This window comes from Xyrauchen texanus, chromosome 24 (assembly GCF_025860055.1).
Source record: "Xyrauchen texanus isolate HMW12.3.18 chromosome 24, RBS_HiC_50CHRs, whole genome shotgun sequence".
NCBI classification, from domain to species: domain Eukaryota; kingdom Metazoa; phylum Chordata; class Actinopteri; order Cypriniformes; family Catostomidae; genus Xyrauchen; species Xyrauchen texanus.
Window position 1 is genome coordinate 17,110,225 of NC_068299.1, and position 22,765 is coordinate 17,132,989.

At 40.0% G+C, this 22,765-nt stretch overlaps 1 protein-coding gene across 4 annotated transcripts in view; it reads left to right on the plus strand.

Annotated features, from left to right (window-relative positions):
- The window catches only part of LOC127617645 (stromal membrane-associated protein 1-like), a 142,587-nt gene that overhangs the window by 101,814 nt on the left and 18,008 nt on the right, over nt 1-22,765 (plus strand). For all 4 annotated transcript variants that reach the window (XM_052089661.1, XM_052089660.1, XM_052089663.1 and 1 more), the window contains 2 exons: nt 6,016-6,094; nt 13,562-13,689. In XM_052089661.1, coding sequence (XP_051945621.1) covers nt 6,016-6,094; nt 13,562-13,689 — 207 coding nt within the window. The remainder of the gene's footprint in view (nt 1-6,015; nt 6,095-13,561; nt 13,690-22,765) is intronic.

Genomic DNA, 22,765 nt, shown 5'->3' on the forward strand with positions numbered 1-22,765 from the left:
GCAAAAGGAACCACAGCAGGAGAGACATCTCACTCCCCACTTGCAATCAGCAGAGAAACCTCCCCAGCCAAGCACAGATTTACAAAGGGGGAGACAAACCCCACTGCTTAACACGCCATCGACAGTTTCCTTAAAGCTCCTGCAGCCGCGGAAGGAAAAGGATTGATTCAGACCTAATCTTGAAACGACACGTGTAGCGTACACTCAAAGACCTCAACCTAATGGCCAGACATATCCCTGCATTTACACCAGAGCTTGCAGGAGACCACGACGCCCACGCTTACCTGCGTAGACATTGACTTTCACCTGCAGTCTTTGATGAGTGTGAACCATCAAGATAGACTCCATCTGATCTGGATCACGTCCAGCCCAGAGTTGCGACGCTTTCTGGCTCGACAGCCAGAAAACATCCAGTCTAACTACCAGCAGCTGAAACAAGCCATCATAAGGGAATTCTCAGAGTCTAACAACGGACTGATCGCTGCCCTAGACACCAAACAGGGTCGGCATGAAACTCCCTATGTTTACTACCACAGACTCAGACGAGCTTACTTGAGCTCAGAACAAACCTGGGATGGAGGAGGACACCAGCTTCAAGAGCCTTTTCCTCCTAAACCTCCATCCTATGGTAAGTCACCATTTAGGCATTATGGCCTGCCCCCACACAATGCCTATCCAACAACCGCGTGATCTGACACAGAAGGCCTTTAACAAACACAAGGCCTCACCCAGCAAACACCACAGGACGCCCCACAGCAGTCTACAACAACATCCTCCTGTACACCTTTCAAACAGGTGCCAAACAGAGGCTGCACAAAGACAGCTAGAAACGCCTGTTACTGAGTTACAAGAGCTGCTAGCACTAGCAAAAGAGCTCCTGGAACAGAACTCCCCTGAGGAGTACTGGGAAGAACAAACCTCTGACTCTTGCCCAACACCACTCAGGCAAGCTCAAGTCAGCACTGCTGCCAGAGCAGAGTAACACTGCAGACTTCAGACACCTGGTGACTGGGTGCCTAACCAAGGGCTTAACGGCCACCTGCTGCCCTTTTGCTACCAGTACTAGGTCAGTCTGAAACTCTCTCCACACTACACAATGCCCATAACCACTCCCTGCAGCCACAAACAAGCACCTGCCTCAAACGAACTGACTTCATAATGACAGGTGACACACTGTCAAGGCACCTGCTGCCTCTGCACCTGCTGCAGAGACCTGGATGTGGCTACTGTCTACATCACCCACCGTGGAACAACCACCTGCTACAAAACCCTCATGATTCACCTGCCATCCGCCATTGTGATGATTGTCGTCCGATGATGTCTCCAACAGGGACACCACCTGGCTAAAAAAGGGGACTGTAAGGTATGGCGGAGGATCAGTGCCTTAACAGATTCCCTAACAAACAAGAACTTACTGTTAAAAACCCCCTAATTACTGAAATAGCTCAACCAGCCTCCACAAGCACAATAAATGTATTGACAAAGAGACAATGAACTATTGACAGAGAACCGCGATGTGACATCCGCGATGCTCACCACGCGCTTATCATGTGGACAGGAAGGGGAAACTTTGAACGTAAAAATGTGTGTGTGTGTGTGTGTTTTTCAGTTAAACACAGAACTGCATATTGCTAATGAAATACGTGTAATCCCTGTATGTTGTGTATTTCTGAGGTATATCAAACTCGTTAGAACTGTTTCGTTGTGTGTTTTAAACTCTGAGGCCTCATATTTAATAGCCTCAGTGTATATTCCCTTATTAAGTGTACTAAATATACCTTTCTTGGTATCAAATTAAACCTTACGATTTGTCCGAGCTAAATTCGAATATAAGATCTTCGTAGAATGATATTACGCTATGTTTTGCCATCTTTTGAGTCATTCAGCCCAAAATCTCTTACCGTCATAAACCCAGCCAGAAACATGCAAATGAGCCGTGATCGAACAAAGGAATCATTCTCCTGCCCAGAGTAATGGAGGCCTTTACTGACCTCCAAAGGAATGTTCAGAGAAGTGCTGACTCTCCCTTCATTCTCTTACTGAGAAAGAGAAATGAACCCTGTTAATCCTATATATATATTCTATATATCCATGTGATAAATATTGACATGTATCTAATGTGCCATCTCACATTTTCCCTTAAATGTGCTTGATCTATGTTTTCTTGCAAACTAATGGGTTAATGTTTCAGACTTTGCATACTATGGTTAACCAAAATCATATGTGTGGCATATTTGGTCTCTATAACTTGGTATTTTGAAGATTGAAATGACTGTGTACATGATATGTCGATAACAACAGCATATTAGTATTACCAGTATGTTTCCTATTTTCTTTCTTGCACATGCAATGGGCAATTTTACAACAAAGAGCAATAAACCAAATTCCCGCCTAGAACTCAAACCCTTCTTATTGGTCGAGCCAATGAGAGGTGGGACCTGTTTCCCGAGGGTATAAAATTGCTGCTGCCCACTTCCTCTCTTCTCTCTCTCTTAGCTCTGCTCTTAGCCCTGTCGCTCTTACCTCTCTTGCTCCTCTGAGCCTTGTGCTCTCTCACTCTCTCGCTGAATCATGCCACACTAGAAGGCCCCAAGGACTCCCAAGCGTGTGCCAGGCTACGGCCTCGACTGCCCATTCACCAAGATCCTCTGACTCTCACTGGTTCTCTCTCTCATCAAGACAACATCATCAAAGATCAACTGGAGCCTCAACAAATTGCATCAGGACAGTTTAATTCAAATGGGACATGCAAGTATCAAACTTAGTCTCATTATTTGATACATTAAGTATCCTTAACCCCTTTCTAAAAAGGGCGTGTCAGAACTAATATGATGGTTTGCTCAGGCTGTTGATCTGCTGAACTTCAAACAATGCTATAACTTCTTGCCTTCCTGTATTCTGCTTCAGCCCTCTTTCCCTTGGTAAACTGTATGAATGTATGTATATGTATGTTAGAGTAGTTTAAATGTTTAGTCTAGTTAATAAAGTCTTGTTCATGTCACATGTAAAGTTGTCTGTGTCTCAAGCTCATATCTAAAGTCACTAATCATAGATTTTGACTACTTGCTCTTAATACTTAGTAAGAAAGACATTTCCTTGCCCCGAAATGTACATTTCTATTAATTAATTAATTAATAACCAAAACTGAGTGTTCACGGGATGAACCGAGTATTTGGTTGTAATGTTAATGTAGCTACATCAAGTTAACCCGATTAACTGATCCAAATATTCATAATCGATTATAACAAGTTATGATTGATTATTAATATTTCATAGATCTGATTCGCTTCCTAATGGTGGAAGAATATAGAGCTGATTCGCTACAAATTTATAAAAATAAAAAAAAAAACTGTTTGTAGGTATTTTATTTTGTGTTGTGTTTGTATTTATTTTATTTTATTACAGTATGTTTTGGTGTGTTTTTTTTTTTTTTGTCATATTCTTTACATTTTTGTGGTAACCACAGTTTCTGTCAAAATACCATAGATACTACAGTTAAAGTTGCTATTGTAAAGTCATAATTTGTTTTTCTTTCTTTTTTTTATTTATTTTTTTATAAAAAAGCTTATAGAACCTTTTGTCGTTTTAAATTATTATTATTTATTTTTTATAGTAATAGCTAATACCAAGTTATCACTATTGTGTTGTTGTAGAATAACTGTGGTATTTTGGCAGTTACCATAGTAAATTTTTGAACAGATTTTTCTTGAAACTGTTTTATGAAACGCCTCTTGTACTACCTCCTACCTATTTGGTGTGTTGTTTGTTTGGTTGTTTGTTAAAAAAAATTGTGTGTGTATAACAGCTTTTCACATGTCTGCCCTTTTCACAATTAATCATCCATCCACAGTCTTAAAAATCTGTAGGTCTTTTTAATATCTAGAAAAAGAACATCAGTGTCCATTAATGAATACAAAGTAGGTAGCAGACTGATCTGTCCCTCTCCGATATTCATAGCAGGAATGCATGAAGGTATGAGTGCTCAGCCAAGTGTGTTAAGCTTTACGTCAGTCTAGAATGAGGGAAGTACAAGTGGCCCCATGCATACCGCTTGAGCGCACATGAGCATCTCCCTCTGATCCTGTTTGCATATTTTGGCCGCGTCAAGTGTGAGGAAATGTGACCCAAATGGAATTACTCCTCCATCAAAGGGAAGTATTCATGAATTAGGAATGACCTTGATTGGAGAGGCCCCTGAGACAGAACGCCGCAGTTCAAGCAATTTCACACCCGTTCTCCGAGCGGCTTCTAAGAGCAATGGAATGTGGAAAGGATGAGATGGATGTAAAAAGGTGTGGAGGAGTAAGAAAAAGGCAGATTTATAGATTTTATATGTAGGAATGAAAGCATAGCAAAGAGAACCAATCATTCATGCAATACGTGGTGTGTTTGTTTGTATATATCGGTGTATTTGAGTTTCTTTGTCTTGTGAATGTGGTTTTTGGTTGTTTGTCTCAGGCCGTCGTGTTTCCATCATCTGAAGCACAAATCCGCTCTTGATGGATTTCGTCTTCAAAGTCGTCTTCAAAGTGCGTGTGTGTCAAAGTCAACAAAAAGAAAAGCACCTAAGCCCCTGAATTCAGCCATTTTAAGATTACGGATTTCAATCATAGAGGTGAATGAAAGCCGTGCATGCGAATCGTGAAGGGCAGCTGTAGCTCACAATTCTGCCCGTACGTCTCTCCACTCCTACATATGAAAAGAAAAAGGTCACAAGTGAAAGACTCCTCACAGTATTGGCCTTGTACACAAAAGCTGACATGCAAGACTGCAGAGGCTTTTTAGCACAAAAAGATTAAGATTCAATTCGCTTTAATTCAATTTCCAACCTTTTCTCAAGAGCTTAGGACTCAGTAATGTATAAAACGCCCGTCTGATAGCTTTCATATTTCAGGAGCTTGTAAAATTACAAGCAATCAATGTAATTTCTTATCAGAAACTGCATTTGATGGCATAAGAATTGGCAAGGAGTATTTTTTCATTAGGCTGCATTTGTTAGTTTTTTCTGTGCTGCTGCAGTAGAATGGACCCGGGTCAAGCTTACTGAATAGCAACAGCAAATTTTCTTTTTCACATTTAATCCTCTATCCATAATGCACCTGGCTTGACACCTCACTGCAAACTCAAGCCAGCAGATGCTCATTAGAGTCTTTCAATCGCACCACATCTATTGCTCGATTCCAGTCTTTTTGGCATAAACAATCGCACAACAATGAAGTTAAGTGACACATCTAGACAAATTGACATTCATCTTTCTCTTTTATTGTGCTAATAAGGCAGATATCAGACAGAAGATGGTTTTATTCAGATCTGAACGTGTATACTGGCTCAGTATGTTTGCTGTGTTTGTGTTGTCTTGTTCTGCCCTCTTGTTACTTTCTGTCTTCTCTTAAGAAAAGCACATCACAGTGCTGTCCTCTTGAGTTTGGTTGTGTGTGATTGATTGTGTATATATGTGAGTGTGTTTTTGTGTTGAATGAGGTTTTAAAGGGCCTCTGTGTAGCTTTGATCCAGACTTTAACACAGCGCCCATCGATCGACAGTTCAGGCCGGATTAAGGTTCAGCTCCTCAGCCGAAATGGCCCGCTCTGCCCATCTCAAATCACAGAGGCCTCAAGAGTGCCTTTGAGTGGTCAGTCAACACCTTTTAGATGCAGTCAGATCTCAGTCAGAGCAAAAAGTAAAGCTGTTTTGCCACTGCATTCCATTATTTCTCTGACAATTTGCAGCAATGAATGCTCACGGCCATCAAAGTGCCCGACTAGCAAAATAAGCAACCTTGTTTCAAATGAAACACACAAGCATCTGAGGACTTATTTTTCCATGATGAATGACATTCAAATCATAAACAACAGCTCTGCCACAAATAGTAAGAGTGCCACAAATAGTAATGGTTGCCTTTTTTGCTGTTTGTGTTGGCGCAGCTGTGACAGTTTCAGTGTATGGCAGAATTGCAATGCCAAAAAAAAAGCTGTTTGGTAACTCTCGCCTCTTTCTTTCCTTTTTGTCTACCAGAAGAGAGAGGACAACCTGACAGATTCCAGAGCCAGTCCTAAGAAGAGCACAGAGCCCGCCATCGATCTGCTAGGCCTTGGTAAGACTAATGAATAATTGATTACTCATCCAGCCATTGCCGTAAGGGGAATCTGATACATCAAAGATAAACTGGAACTGAGAGAGACGTAACACTTTATACTGGTTCTGCAAGTGCTGTACAAAAGGTTCCAAGACTATGGCTTTATGTATTGCAAAGAGACACATTTTAAGTGGTGTGAGCTTGAGCTCATACATGTCGGAAAATGCTGCAATGTCATTGATTTCAATGGGGGTATTGTAGGGTTGGATAAAATTTGAACATCAAAACACAAGTGTGGATAAGAAATAAATGCATAATGCAAAAAATGCTTAACTGTAAGAAGATTTAAAATATTTTCTTTATATTTATGGAGTACAGGAAAGTTTGGTGCATAATAATAAAAAACAATATATGAATAAAGTATAATATCATGTCTGGATTTATGCAAACACAAACAAATAGTAAGGCTGTGGATTATGCGATATATATTTGCATATCTTCACGGGAACATTTACTGAACCAATAATTACAAAATAAATAAATAAATCTGTCATCTATACAGGCAGATAAGTTTGATCTTTAAGCCAAGCAGGCCACAAATTTTGGCTGCCAGTTGCTGTCTGTTGCCCTCTGGCCGGTGCTACAGAGCACAAGTACAGCCAGGCACAGGAACAGTTTTTTTCCCTCAGTAAAGAATATAAATGAAATATGGATATAAATAGGAACTGATGGCAAGGAACGAATTTGGGAGCAGATTTAACTGTTCATGAGGTGGATAGCCTGAGTGAAAAAACTGTTCCTGTGCCTGGCTGTTCTGGTGCTCTGTAGCACCGGCCAGAGGGCAACAGTTCAAATAGGAAGTGTGCTGGGTTAATGGGGTTGAAGTTGAAAAAAAAGGTTGAAGATTTTTGTTGCTGGTGCACATTGACATACTGTAGGCATCTGTTGAGCAATAAGAATTTCAAACAGGCAGGTTCACTTGTACTTTCAGAAATCCAGTTTGCTGTATTCCTCAGAATCAGAATGAGCTTTATTGCCATGTATGCTTTCACATACAAGGAATTTGTCTTAGTGACAAGCTTCCAGTGCAAATGCAAATGTATCTATGTATGCAAACAAACATTATAGCGTTATATTGGAATAATGTACAGATTTTGCTGTTTCGGAAGGGAATTGGTACTTTAATTCACCAAAGTGGCATTCAAATGATCACAAAGTATAGTCAGGACATTACTAATGAAAAACAGCACAATCACTATTTGAAAAAAAGTCATTTTTATAATATCTAGACAGGCCCCATTTCCAGCAGCCATCACCCCAACACATCTTTCCTTGAGTAATCATGCTAAATTGCTAATTTGGTAATAGAAAATCACTTAACATTATATCAAACTCAGCTGAAAGCTATTTGTTCAACCCATCAACGTTAATGGGGTCAACGGTGATTTTACTAGCCCTTTTCGTCACTCTGGATGTGTACAGTTCTATCAGGGTGGGTAGGGGAGCATCAATAATTTTCTCAGCAGTCCGAACTGTCCTTTTGAAGTCTTCTGATGTCTGGCTTGGTAGCTGAACCAAACCAGACAGTTATAGAAGTGCAGAGGACAGACTCAATGACTGCTGAGTAAAACTGTATCAGCAGCGCCTGTGGCAGGCTGCTGATCACACTGATCAGGCTCTTTCCACACCCTCATAATGGAGCTTAAGCATTCCTAGCCGTCCAATGCTCCGTCAGAGCTTTCTAGAGAGGATAATTCACTTCGGTTCTGGATGGCCACAGTCCTGCAGAGTTTAGTTCAAACACTAATTAAACACACTTGCCTGAAAGTAATCATGAAGAACTTGATTAGTTTAATCAGGTGTGTTTGATTAGGGTTGGAGCTAAACTCTGCTGGTCTGTGGCCATCCAGGACCAGAGTTGAATATCCCCGCTCTAGTGTGTAGTAGGGCTGAAACGATTAGTCGACGTTAGCAACAACATCAACAATAAAAAATTGTCTACAAAAATTGTATATAGTCATTTGATCTCATTTAATGTAACATGAAATCACATTAATTTATAATGATGACGCGTGAGAGCAGCACTGCAGTTGCCGTCAGACTGAGGAGAGGAAGAATTACACAGCTCATAGTCCAGACGCACTCTAAACTTTCCAAAAAGCTTCAGCAAAGGGAATTATACAAAAATACCAAATAAGTAAATTGTGGAATAAGTGGAGTCGGAGCTCTTTAATGGAAACACCCCTGTGTTATATCTTAAATGCAGTTTTAATGCATTTAATTTATTAAAATTAAAATAATACGGAAGCAGGTCATGTAATTAACTTCAAACTCCACAACTGGCATTTATCTGTGTGGTCCGAGCCTCGTCTATGAATTGCGCGAATGTCCCAATCTAAGGGGGAGAGATTGAAACTGCACCCGGCTGATGCACACTCTGTTGCAGGGATGCTCGTCCCTCAAGTGCGCGCTTGCTGCGGCTAGATTGTAATGCGATAGCTTGTTTTTGACTTATTGATTCAGAATATATGACATTGTGCATTTCTTATTGTGAAGAAAATTGGCAATATGTAGCTTTATTAATAAGAGAGAGTTTGTTTATCTGTGAGTTAAAGATGGATTGAAGTGAACAGAAAGGTGAGAGAGGAAGTCGTCTCTCCATTATACACTGCAACAAAATACATTTTTGATTTGTTTTTGTTTTGGCTTGTTTTCCAATATAACTACTTTTAAAACAACGTACATTTTCTTTAGAAGCTATACTGCAGAAGATAAATTTTTATCAGAGAATGTTGAATATATTATTAAAAATATTTTTTTTTTTAATAAAAATTCTTTAAAAAAGATGCATTCGCATGAGAAGCAGCATGTAAGGTTAAACTTATTAAAATATTTTTTCCATTTAATTCAGTGAATGTCATTTAGAGGTAGATGATTTTGTCCTCTTTATTGTTGTAAGCATGTTTAATACAACCTTTTAAGTTGGGACACAAGCGGAATAATCAGTTAAGAGCTAATGATTAATCGTTGCAATAATCGCTGAATAGTCGAATAATCGTTCCAATAATCGTTAGATAAATCGATTATCAAAATAATCGTCAGTTGCAGCTCTAGTGTGTAGTGAGTGCTGGTGGCGTAGTGGCTAAAGCACAGGGCTGTTAATCAGAAGGTCATTGGTTCGAACCCCATGGCCACCTCCATTGTGCCCTTGAGCAAGGCATTTAACTCCAGGTTGTTCCGGGGGGATTGTCCCTGTAATAATTGGATAAAAGCGTCTGCCAAATGCATAAATGTAAATGTAGATGCAAGTGACCCCAAATTCTTACTGCTTTTGCTGTCTGGATGAAGGTTCTGGAAGAAAACTGCTTGTTCAGTCCTGGTAGTATTGATTAGACTGGCAGCTTGAGCCCATGAGATGACTAAACACAATTGATGTTATATTAGTTTCTGGGAAATGAAAGTGTCTATTCCTTTCCTTTGCTACTCGGTCTTGTGTTTCTCTCTCTCTCACTCATTGGGTATCTATCACTCTTCCAATCTCAGTCTGATACAAAGTTGTCCGTTATGACAGAGAGAGAGAGAAACAGAAAAAAAAAAAACAGAAAGAGAGAAGATATAAATATCAGCATATAATGTGTGTGCCATAGGCACAGAGGGCAGTGTGTGTTTATGATTTCAGCTGCAGGTCAGTAGTGGTATGTGCTGATGAAGGGATGCTGGAGATGATGGTGTTGAGATTAAGATATGTGTCTTATTGATATATTTTCGCTCAAGGCCTTGGTGTCTCTCCTCACCCCCATAGCACCAGGCTCCAGCACACTAATTAGACTCCCAAGTCTGTTCTCACTTTTTACAGAGTGTAAAACTTTTACTTTCCTGATGGCCCATGTGCATTGCTTCAACTCTGTTTACACCTGGTATTAACATCTGTTTCAAGTGATCCAATTGCTAGTGGTCAGTAGAGACAGTGTACACCATTTACACCTAGTTGTGATTTGATTCAAGTGTACATTATTTGCTTTAGGCACTGAAAAGTAAAAAAAAGACACTGTATTAATTTACTTTAATTTTAATGTCACCATGAATGTATTAAATGTTTTTAGTGTTAATAAGTGTTAAATGAGTGCCTGTATTAATGTTACAATTCACCTAAACATTTAAAGGTACTCTCTGTCCTGTTTTTCTAAACCAGCATGATTTTCTGTGTTATGCGGAACACAAAAGAAAGAATATTCATAAATATCCCGGCCCTACTTATTACAATGGGAGATGATTGTGCCAAGCTTTAAAGCTGAAGACCCATATAATAAAAGCAGCCTTCAGTGTGTTTGTTTTCATCTGGACAATGTAATTCTAGACTTTTCTCATTTGTAAAATGTTACTAAAATCTTCGTTCTGATGTTAAAATGACGATTTAAAAATGTCTGGGTTCAATACAAGTTAAGCTCAATCAAAATGTTGAAAAATGTTGATTACCGCAAAAATTATAAGGACTTGTCCCTTCTTTTTTTTAAGAAAAGGAGGGATGAGTCAATAATTTTTTGTGGTAATCAACATTATGCCATACCGTTGTCAATTGAGCTTAACTTGTATTGAACCTGGAATATTCTTTAAAGCAAATGTTGTTAGAGTTTTAGGAAGTATATGAATCTGCCCTTTTTTAAGAGATTGTGGACAAGATGCTTTCAATGGACCACAATGATTTTGAGGTGATGGAATCTTTCACCGACATCTCAGCCACATACTGTATGTGTGCTTACTAGGTTCTTTAATTTCCTCTTCCCTTTCAGTCTCTCCCCCAGCTCATCAATTCTTGCATCTCTCCTCTCCCTCACACAACCATTACGTTTCTCTACAGTAATATTACTCTTGAGCTCTATTTATTTTCATGGATGTATCAGTCATATAAACTTGGCACCCTATTCCCTACACTCTGCACACTGTAAAGTGTGAACACAAGTAGGGCTCTGATGGAGTCTGAGTTTAATGGAATGAGAGAGTGCGTCTGAGCATCAGGCCGGTGTCTGTTAGTGGGGGCATGTGCAGAGTGTGATTAGATTTCCTGCTCTTTTGGATGGAGTTGATAGGTAGCGGGAAAGGAAAAGGCAAGCTGAGCAAGTGGTGTGGGCTACTGCCAGAAAAATACTCCTTTATTTCTCTCTACAGAGACAAAAACTCATACAAGCAGGTTTAGCCTGGAATTGGCCATCACTCCAGTCAGTGAGTCACTATGGGTCTAAACTGATATGTACTGAGATTTACAGGTACAGCTTTTACATCACTGGCCTATAACAAGGACCACAAAGCAGCTTGAAAAAAGACAAAAACAGTGGCCCCAAAAATGTATTGTACACTTTATGCCACATTAAAGAAAATTGCATTTTGCTGCATAGATGGCAAAATATCAATATGTAACACAAGTATCTTTTAGTAGTTTTTGCAAGTATTTTTAACTAACTGGTCCCAATGTAATTTTAATGGATGTTACAGTTCCCCTCAAGTTCATAGGTGTCCTAGCAGATTAACCCACAGGTGTATTTCACGTTAGATCATATTAACTATGGACATGTTCCAAATATTTTGTCTTCATTTGGGCCACTATAAAGCTTAGCAAGGATACATCTTAGCAAGGATCTATTTATCTGTCTCTTATTACACACATCCCTGTAATGGACATTTTCTATCCAATCCAAATTAATTTTCGTGCGTTGTTGCGCTCCGAACTTTGACCGTACAGCCGCTTGTGAGCTCTTGGCCGGCTGAACACCGCTTTGTGCTCACGTTTGGTGTTTGATGACGCGCTGCTTATCCATGATCCGTGCCGTGTGAGCTGCAGGTCATAGCTAGTTAAAACACTCCATCAGGGACCTCTTGTTTGGACATTTTATCATTCCACTTTTAATTATTCTGGTTGGACTGTTTGGTAGATCACACTGCTGTTTATCAGTACCATACCATCATTAGTACCACTGATGTCCATTGCATGACACAGTGTCATGTGTTGTCAACATGGCAGCCCCATGAGGGGTCGACCCGCTCCATGTAAATTAAATGGCTTTTATAGGGTGTCTGATATGATTTGAGTCTTCATCTTCTGTATGTATATAATTTTCAACATACTGTATTTCTAAAAAATGCTATTCATTTCTTAGTGTAAAACTTTTTTTAATTAGCAAAGACTTTTATAAGTCTTTTAATAAGCTGCAGAACTTTAGACACTTTTTCGACATTGTGGTTGAAACCTATAATTGCAAGTAACATACAAACTACAGTGATAGGAAAGCACTTGCATTTGCAACCAAATTTCACGCCATGCGACTGAAGTGAATATATTTGGCAACTGGCTGGTAAATGTTTACATTTCACTCACCAGTATGTAGTTTAGATGTGAAGTGTCAGCAGCGAGATCCTTTCACAGTGTGTTGAGAGTAAAATTTGTGACTCGATACATGTGTTAACAGACTATGATAATGGCCTACTTGGACAACACATTGTTTCCTAGAACTGGCAGAAAAGACTCAAAACAGACACAAGCAGCGTATCTATCAATCAAAAATAATTTAATATTGAGCAGCAGCTGTAAGAGTTGCATTGGAGTGATCCCCCCCTCGAATGATTGGCTAGAGGAGGCACTGTTGATCAAGAACTAGTGGACCAATAGGGATGCAAAATGCCCCCTAATTTACATGAAAATCTGCTCATGAGTTTTGGAAAACCAAGTGCAGAATTTGGAAACTAAAGTAAAGAAAAATACAGTGTGAGCGTAAAACAAAAATGAAAATATGAGCAAAATTGAAAACATTATTTTGTTTGCAATTCTGATGACTTTGCTTTAAGTTTTCTGCTGTTTTTTTTTTTGCAGAATATTGTAAATGTTTATATATGTGCTTTATTATTTTTTTATCTGCGCATATAATTTTTTGAGTCACGCTTATTATTTTTGGATCTTTGACCGCAATACTTTTGACAGGATTTTGATCACATACTAGACACACAGGTGCACGCTCTAAAGATGTATTCAATAACTCACAAGATATCTGATGAAACCGCTTATGAATGCACACAACCTGACTGTCACCAATGGCGACTACATTTTAAATTATTGTCGCAATCAATTATTTTTGGTTGCATTTGCATCCATTTTATTCGCAGTGTGGAGCCCTGCACTATGCTCTATCTAATGCAGTTGACTCACTAGTAACACTTTGCTCATGTTTACAATGACTTCCAAGACATGTTAAGAGTGGTTGGTCTTTGATGACTGTATTCTCCAATCGAAATGCAAGGAAGCAATTTATAAGTCTTTGTGTGATCTGACGGAGTGTCTGTACCCACCCATGAGCCATATCTGGTTAATATAACAAAAGCCGGACAAAGAAATGTTTCAGTTTCTAGTTAATGGAGGCACTAGTGTGGCCTTTTTTGGGGCCTTTTGCATGTCGTTCAAGGTTTGTTCACCACTGGTTTTGTCTTTCTCTCGCTCAGATGCACCCACAGCTAGCTCTGCCAGCAGTGGGGTGGGAACAAGCAGTGCTGCTCCAGTCAGTGATGACCTAGACATATTTGGACCAATGGTATCCAACCCTCTGCCCTCAAGCACTAACACAAACCAGGTACGTGAATCGCTAATGCAAATATTTATAGCCTCTTAAATACTGTTTACATCTAAAAAAAAAAAAAATACCTGCTCTATCCTGTTTCCAATTCGGTGACACTAGGTACCATTCACCAATTTCTTGTGGGGTTCTGTTAACTTGCTTTATGTCATTTGAAGCATTTATATCCAGTTGCTGTCTTCCACCAGAGCTCTTGCTGACTGATGCTAAGCAAGGCCTTCTTAGATAAACATGCCTCATTTGTGAGGCAGTGAAGGGAAGACTTTTTATTTGGCAAAACATCACTCTGTTTCTGCCTGCCCTCATTCAGTCGAAACTCTACTGACTAAGAGAGACAAAGAAAAGGTCAAACTTAATTGTTTTACTTTTCTCTACAAACAAAATGATTACATTTAGCTTGTCGAGTTGCAGCTGACCGAATTGATTTGCAGAGTCTTCTTGGCTAAAGGACGCACCATGAATAATGAGGGGATATTAGCATTTATTACAGCCCTTTACTGAGGGGAGAGAAGAGGAGAGACATTTAATAATGTGAATTGAAGAGAGGGGTAAGAAGAGGTGGATGTTGAGATGAGAGAGTGAAATTAGGTTGGTTAGGTCATGTAGCTTTTAACTCTTTGTAAGGCTGACACAGGTGGTCCTGTTGAGCTCAGAGAAGGGATGGCTTCGATATACTGGTTAAAATTATATATTGGTAGAAATGTGTCATCTGGTATCCATTTTCAAGTATTTTCAGCATGGAAGGGAATGCACGTTGAAGCAATTAAAATTATATAATTTCCCTGTGTTTTTTTTTTAAATAATTTTTTTTATGGAACTTTGGCGGCTGGGATGAGGATTAACACCTCTAAATCTGAGGCCATGGTTCTCAGCAGGAAACCGATGGAGTGCGTACTCCAGGTAGGGAAGGAGGTATTGCCCCAAGTGAAGGAGTTCAAGTACCTCAGGGTCTTGTTCATGAGTGAGGGGACAATGGAGCGGGAGGTTGGCCGGAAGGTTGGCCGGAGAATCGGGGCAGCGGGGGCGGTATTGCACTCGCTGTATCGCACTGTTGTCACAAAAAGAGAGCTGAGCCGGAAGGCAAAGCTCTCGATCTACCGATCAATTTTTGTTCCTACCCTCACCTATGGTCATGAAGGCTGGGTCATGACCGAAAGAACTAGGTCACGAGTACAAGCGGCCGAAATGGGCTTCCTCAGAAGGGTGGCGGGCTTCTCCCTTAGAGATATGGTGAGGAGCTCAGTCATCCGTGAGGAGCTCGGAGTAGAGCCGCTGCTCCTTTGCGTCGAAAGGAGTCAGTTGAGGTGGTTTGGGCATCTGGTAAGGATGCCCCCTGGCCGCCTCCCTAGGGAGGTGTTTCAGGCACGTCCAGCTGGGAGGAGGCCTCGGGGAAGACCCAGGATTAGCTGGAGAGATTACATCTCCACACTGGCCTGGGAACGCCTCGGGGTCCCCCAGTCAGAGCTGGTTAATGTGGCTCGGGATAGAGAAGTTTGGGGCCCCCTGCTGGAGCAGCTGCCCCCGCAACCCGACTTCAGATAAGCGGTTGAAGATGGATGGATGGAACTTTGGCACAATATATGATATCATTGTAGCTACATTATAGCAATCATGAGGAGGTTACCCCATATGACTCTACCCTCCTAGCCACTGGGCCAATTTAGTTGCTTAGGACACCTGGCTGGAGTCGCTCAGCACGCCCTGGGATTAGAACTAGTGAACTCCAGGTGTGGTAGCCAGCGTCTTTACCACTGAGCTACCATACAATACATGCCAATCTTTTGACATTTTTCAAACACTTAAAAACACAGTAATATAAGAATATTCTGCCTTCTATTGCCTCGACATTTAATAAACTTGGCAGGCCAACAGAGGGGTGAGGCTCTTTAGACCCCATGGACAGCTTTGCATTTCAGTGCGTCCGTGGCTGTTGTCGCCTAACTATCTGCAGGGCTTTTGGTGGGAAAAAAAGAACACCTCTTTTTACATGCTTATGACCGTCCAGGACCCTGGAGATTCCTAGCATGAAGAGCAATTTGTCTTTGGAGAAGCTTGTCCTCACCCCTGGGACCCTCTCTCACCAACCCCCACACAGACCTCTCTTTCTCGTTTCTCTTTCTCTCCCTCGTTTCACATCCTCCCACCTCTCCCACCTGTTTCATCCATCGTTCTCGTAATAGGGTGAAGTAGGTTCTCTCTTCATCCATGAGGCCTGAAGCTGTACAGATAAAGCCAGGAAAGCAGATTTGGCAAAAACATTCTTCAGCTCCTCGACCAGAATAAATGATGCCCCCGCCTGCTCCGTTCTGACCAAGTAGAAATCTGTCCATCCTTAGATGGTAACAGGTGGCAACATGCATGCACATGCTGTAGGGGTTGGAGTCAGAAGGGACCTGGTGATATAGATATCTGGGTCACAATATAATGATATATTTTCTAGTGATATCATTATATAATGATATCATATTTTAGTGTATTGCAATAAGAAATCGTGAGATATTGCATGTGGCACTCCGTTGTTTCTCGTTCATCTCCATTGGATATCGGTGCTTCGCACAGCAAGTGCTGAACTTCCTGCTTCATCGAAGAGCCATTGATGTAGCATAGACTAAAGCCTATGCAAGTCAGTGTCAGTACAGAAATTTCATGTAGGAATAACATACCTTTTTTCCAACATGTTTACAAGTCCCTTGCATTCTAGCTTTATGGTTTGGAAGCTCTATTCCACCACGTTTATATCTCTCAATTGTAAATATATATCCAGCAACTGCAACTCGTAATTGTGACTTTATATCTCACTATTGTATTATGGTAAAATTTATTTCCCATTCACATATGTAGAATTCCTTTTTCAATTGCTTTATTGGTGGATGCAAAACTGTTAATATTAGTATATTATAATGAGCACTACATACTACCACTTAAAGTTTTCCAATTTTTACCTCTGCTGAATTTTGATGCAGTGTCTTTATAAAAAGAGACGTCTGCACTGGTGCGCTGTCCTTTTGCATGGTGCTGAAATAATGTAATGTTTGTTGAACAAATGCCACAGTATGTTTCAGCATCTTTTTCGTGATAAATGAACTAATATTGATTTTTGCTGTTAGTAGACATGGATTAAGTATCATGAGGTAAAATATTGCAATACTTTAAAATAATCACTTTCAATACACAATGCACATTATTTATCCATGTAGGCTTGTCCTCTATTTTCTAATAAAGGAAACAGATAAACTAAAGAGAGATCACTTGTGACAATAAGTAAATGTTCATGAAAGCTTAAAGCCCAGAAAGCCTTCAGTCTCAGCAGCATGCTTTCAATCTCGGCTCTTATTCTCTGCATGAATCGAATGGTGGTGGGTGTCTGATGAGGGAGGAAGGTGGCATTATGCTTTAATTCTTATTTGTTGTGTCTTTTAAACTCTTTGTGTGGAGGACGTGTCAAAAAGAGCTGCACACAGGCACTTGGAAGGATATCTGAAGATGTGTCACTTATAGAAATTGAATTGCTTACCCATGCGAATGAGGATTTGTTTTTCAAGTAGAGTGATTTTTGGAAGTGCTGGAGGACAGGAGATACAAATGTAGAGAAGAGAGAAATTAAAGCAAGACAATGAGGGAATGCATGTTGATTTTTTTTTGCCCTGCCTCGAGACCAAAAGAAAGCATGTGGAAATGAGCAGACATCCAGGAGATCTCTGATTGGTTGGCATTCCCAGTACTCCTTGAGCCTAAAGGAAGAATGAGATGTGAGTATGAGAGACTGGTGGAGCCCTTAATGAGAGACCACCGGGCTTCTCTATTCCTTCAGTGTGACCCCAGCCAGTGCATGTTAATCTGTCCTCACACTTCCTCTTTTCACATCTCATCTACTGCCAGCTTTCATATCACCCTCTGAGACAGACACACACACACACACACACACACACACACAGGCTGCTCAGTGCGGGCTCCTCCACTAGACTTCCCCCTCTTTGCTGCTTTTGTGTGATTGCACAAACACTGTCTTGTTCTGTATCCCATGATGCTCAGGTAGCAACAAATCTCTCCCATTATTGACATCCTGACAAGCTTGTTTCTCTCTAGATCTCTAATCAAGCTGTCTGCAATGTTTCTGCATTAAAGAGATGTGTGTACAGCCGTGGCCAAAATTATTGGCAGTGACATGTACATTGTTCTGCTTCAGTTGTTGTGTTGATGATTCACATTGATTCTAGATTATTGTGCAGAGTCATCAGATGCATTTTAAATAATTGCAAAAAGCTTCATTGGCCAAAAAAAATAACTTTATCACAAAAAATGACTGAAAATTGGATTGAAAAAAACCTGAGATGATAAAATAGATAAGATATAATTTTTTTATACCCAATTTCACAGTTTGTTGGTCCTGGCACAAAATGACAAGCCAACATAATTTTACTAATCATATCAGCAGCACCTGGGAAAGTGTGAATGAGTACAAGTCAGGTGAAATCACTCCATCATTCTGATTGGATTATAAGAGCAGACTGACTGCTATAAAAGGAGGGAAGAAGTGCTTCCAATAATTGTGTTCTTGTTCGCAATGGTTACCTCTAAAGAAAGACGTGCAGCCATCATTGCTTTGCATCAAAATGGTCTCACGTGCAAGGAAATTGCTGCAAATAATATTGCACCTGAAATAACCATTTACCAGATCATCAAGATCTTCAAAGAGAGAGGTTCAGCTGCAGTGAAAAAGGCTTCAGTACATCCCATAGAGAACCTGTGGTTAATCCTCAAAAGCAGAAGCCCACAAATTGTGATCAATTCCGAGCACTAATAAATCAAGAATGGATCGCCATCAGTCAGGATTTGGCCCAGAAGCTGATATCCTTGCAAAGGTTAAGAATAACAAGGGTCAACATTGTAAATATTAACTCTTTGCATAAATTGAGTGTTTTTGCCAATAAAAGCCTCTAAAACATATTAAATGCTTATCATTGTTTTCCAGTATATCAGAGAAACATGTGAAAACATAATCTACAAATACTGAAGCAGGAAACTTTGCAAAACACAAAATTTATGTCACTGCCAATACTTTTGGCCACGGCTGTAATATCAAAAGCTGTGTAATATCAACGTCAACGTTTTCATGTCAGTGTTTTGAAGGCAAAGAGGATGAATATTGTGACTGAGCGTTTGCTACAAATCATGCACCATTTGTTGCATTGAGAAGTGTGTACGTTTTGTTAAAATACGTTCTCTTGTCCCAGCTTTACAGTGCATCTGGAAAGTATTCACAGCGCTTCACTTTTTCCACGTTTTATGTTACAGCCTTATTCCAAAATGTATTAAATTAATTATTTTCCTCAAAATTCTACAAACAATACCCCATAATGACAACGTGAAAGAAGTTTGTTTGATATCTTTGCAAATGTATTAAAAAATACAAAATGAAAAAATCAGATTGTAAAGCAGTCAATTGAAAGGAGGAGGTGAGAACCGGCTTGACGATATAAATATTATTTTAATTATAAACTGAAACAAACACACACACACATGACGGACATGTCCGTAAACGATCTCTCTCTCCTGCACAATCCTCCACAGTCGGCCTTTATCCCTCTCGGAGGCTTGATTAGCCTGATAAGGGACCGGGTGTGTAGAATCACATGTACATTAGTATTCACAGCCTTTGCTCAATACTTTGTTGAAGCAACTTTGGCACCAATTACAGCCTCAAGTCTTTTTGTGTATGATGCTACAAGTTTGGCACACCTATTTTTGGCGAGTTTCTCCCATTCTGCTTTGCTGGACCTCACAAGCTCCATCAGGTTGGATGGGGAGCCATTTTCAGATCTCTCCAGAGATGTTCAATCGGGTTCAAATCTGGGCTCTGGCTGGGCCACTCAAGGACATTCACAGAGTTGTCCCGTAGCCACTCCTTTGATATTTTGGCTGTGTGCTTAGGGTCATTGTCCTGTTGGAAGATGAACCTTCACCCCAGTCTGAGGTCCAGAGCGCTCTGGAGCAGGTTTTCATCAAGGATGTCTCTGTACATTGCTGCATTCATCTTTCCCTCGATCCTGACTAGTCTCCCAGTTCCTGCCACTGAAAAACATCCCCACAGCATGATGCTGCCACCACTATGCTTCACTATAGGGATGGTATTGGCCAGGTGATGAGCGATGCCTGGTTTCCTCCAGACATGACGCTTGCCATTCAGGCCAAAGAGTTCAATCTTTGTTTCATCAGACCAGAGAATTTTGTTTCTCATGGTCTGAGAGTCCTTCAGGTGCCTTTTAGCAAACTCCAGGTGGGCTGTTATGTTCCTTATACTGAGGAGTGGCTTCCATCTGGCCACTCTACGATACAGGCCTGATTGGTGGAGTGCTGCAGAGAATGTTGTTCTTCTGGAAGTTTCTCTCTCCACAGAGAAATGCTAGAGCTCTGTCAGAGTGATCATCGGGTTCTTGGTCACCTCACTGACTAAGGCCCTTCTCCCCCGATCGCTCAATTTGGCCGGGCGGCCAGCTCTAGGAAAAGTCCTGGTGGTTCCAAACTTCCATTTATGGATGATGGAGGCCACTGTGCTCATTGGGACCTTCAATGCTGCAGAAATTTTTCTGTACCCTTCCCCAGATCTGTGCCTCGATACAATCCTGTCTCGGAGGTCTACAGACAATTCCTTGGGCTTCATGGCTTGGTTTGTGCTTTGACATGCACTGTTAACTGTTGGACCTTATATAGACAGGTGTGTTCCTTTCCAAATCATGTCCAATCAGGTTACCACAGGTGGACTCCAATCAAGTTGTAGAAACATCTTGGATGATCAGTGGAAACAGGATGCACCTGAGCTCAATTTTGAGTGTCATGTCAAAGTCTTTGAATACTTATGCACATGTGATTTAAAAAAAAAAAAAAATATATATATATATATATATATATATATATATATATTTAATACATTTGTAAAGATTTCAAACAAACTTATTTCATGTTGTCATTATGGGGTATTGTTTGTAGAATTTTGAGGAAGATAATGAATTTAATCCATGTTGGAATAAGGCTGTAACATAACAAAATGTGGAAAAAGCGCTGTGAATACTTTCCGGATGCACTGTATATGCAACAACAATGTAAAGTGATCTAGTGGTTGGTTGATTTTCCCGAAAAGTGCTAACGCTGTGACTTTGTGCAGCTATCAAGCATGACTTTGTTTGTTTGAGCGCCCTGACCAGCCCTGAAAAGCAACAGTGACACAATTGAATCAATGGTGTGAGTTTAAGGTGGAAATATTTGTTTAAAGATCTGTTTAATGATGAGGAAAAAGGTTTGAAAACCTTTCTGAAAACCAGTCCACACTAATGGCACTTACTGTTTAATTACTTGACTTGTCTATCTCTCCTGAGCTTGCTTCTATACTACTCTAGCTTCTCTGGGAACTTGGCTGCGTGATACTGCAGATATTGTTCATTTTGTATGACAAATTGCTTATGTTCCTCTTTTGTGATTCACTTTGGATAAAATTGTATGCTAAATGACTAAATATAATGTAAATGTAATGAAAGCAGTCATTATTTTAGCCATTCTGTTTAGTGACACTAAAGGCCTGGAAATGACATTCATCACACTTTTCTTATTCATTTCAGTGGGATGTCCTTGTGCAACCTTTAATGCAGTTGTGTGATTTAATTTTTGTATCCTGACATGTGATTTTTTTTTTTTTTTACGTCACATCTCTCTACTACCATATCTTGCAGATGCTTTTAATCCTCTTAAAATGAGGATTGTGATCTATTATAGGTTTATTTGAATTCTAAACCACTTTCCACCTCTGTGTCGATGCATTCTGCTGAATCGGTCATGTAATAGCAGAAAGGTTTGCTTTACTTAAGTAATTATGCTTAGAACCATCTGTAAGCTGCAATAGACCTGCCCCAGAATCTGCGGCATGCAGGATGTATGGCATGCTGACTCACTAATGAATCATTCAGATGTGTGCTTGTCTCATCAGAAAACCATTGATCCATTCTAAACATTGCATGCCCTTTTGAGCTCCATGGGCCCTCACACTCAACATATGGACCTGTCAGAATGCTCGACTGTGGAAAACCACAATCGGTACCTTCAGAGTACATGTAGCACACATGAATGTATGTACACTACACACATATTCAAGTGGGCTGCAGTGTAGGCAGCCTCAACATTTTGTGTGCGTGTATTTTTAAAGCACAGATGGTCTCTCAGTAGGACTTATGCCTAATGAAAGCTGAGCTTGTTTCGTGTGTACACCTCTACAAAGAGGAAAGATTCTGTGGTGGCCAGCATGCTTGGGGTCGACTGCTGTATCCTAAATTTAAATCTAGGCTTTGCTGAGAAACAGCATTATTTTATTTCTATGGCTGTGTGTGCAGCAACACTATTTTTTGTGACCATGTTATTTGCCATATATTTGTGTTTTTCAGATTTTATAGGTTTTATAAATATTGTGTCTCTGAAACACCGCTGTTTGGCTTGAGTTGTGGATATTACAAGGCTGTTCTTATTGGCAGCGTTGTGTTTTACTGCTGCTGTTGTAATGTCATGTCTGCTGTCTGGGAAGTGACTCAGCGGCAGACATGTCATTCGTGTTGAGGGCTATTACTGCCACTGCCGGCAGGATGTGTGAGTGTCTGAATATGGAGTGTTAACATTGAGGTATTCTGAGATTCAAAGGCTTCTGATTCCACACTTGCTCTGTCCCTGGTTAGTCCCTGTAGTTAAATTAACTACCACATACATGGACACTACCAGTAAAAGATTTGGCCACACCTACTTATTCTTTATAATTACTATATTCCAATTATAAATTACAAATTATCATTTAAGAATTCTAGTGAATTCATCAAAATTTGAATGGACACAAATGGAAGTATTGGAATTATATAGTCCTTAAACTATAGCTTAGCTTCTTAAAGGAATATTCCGGGTTCAATACAAGTTATGAAATGAATGAAATTGTACATTTTAGTTTAAAATTTCATTTTTTTTAACAATTTAAAATGTTAAATTTACAGTTTTAAAATTAAAAATCTTTTTTTTAATTTTTTGCTAAATAAATGTATACAGA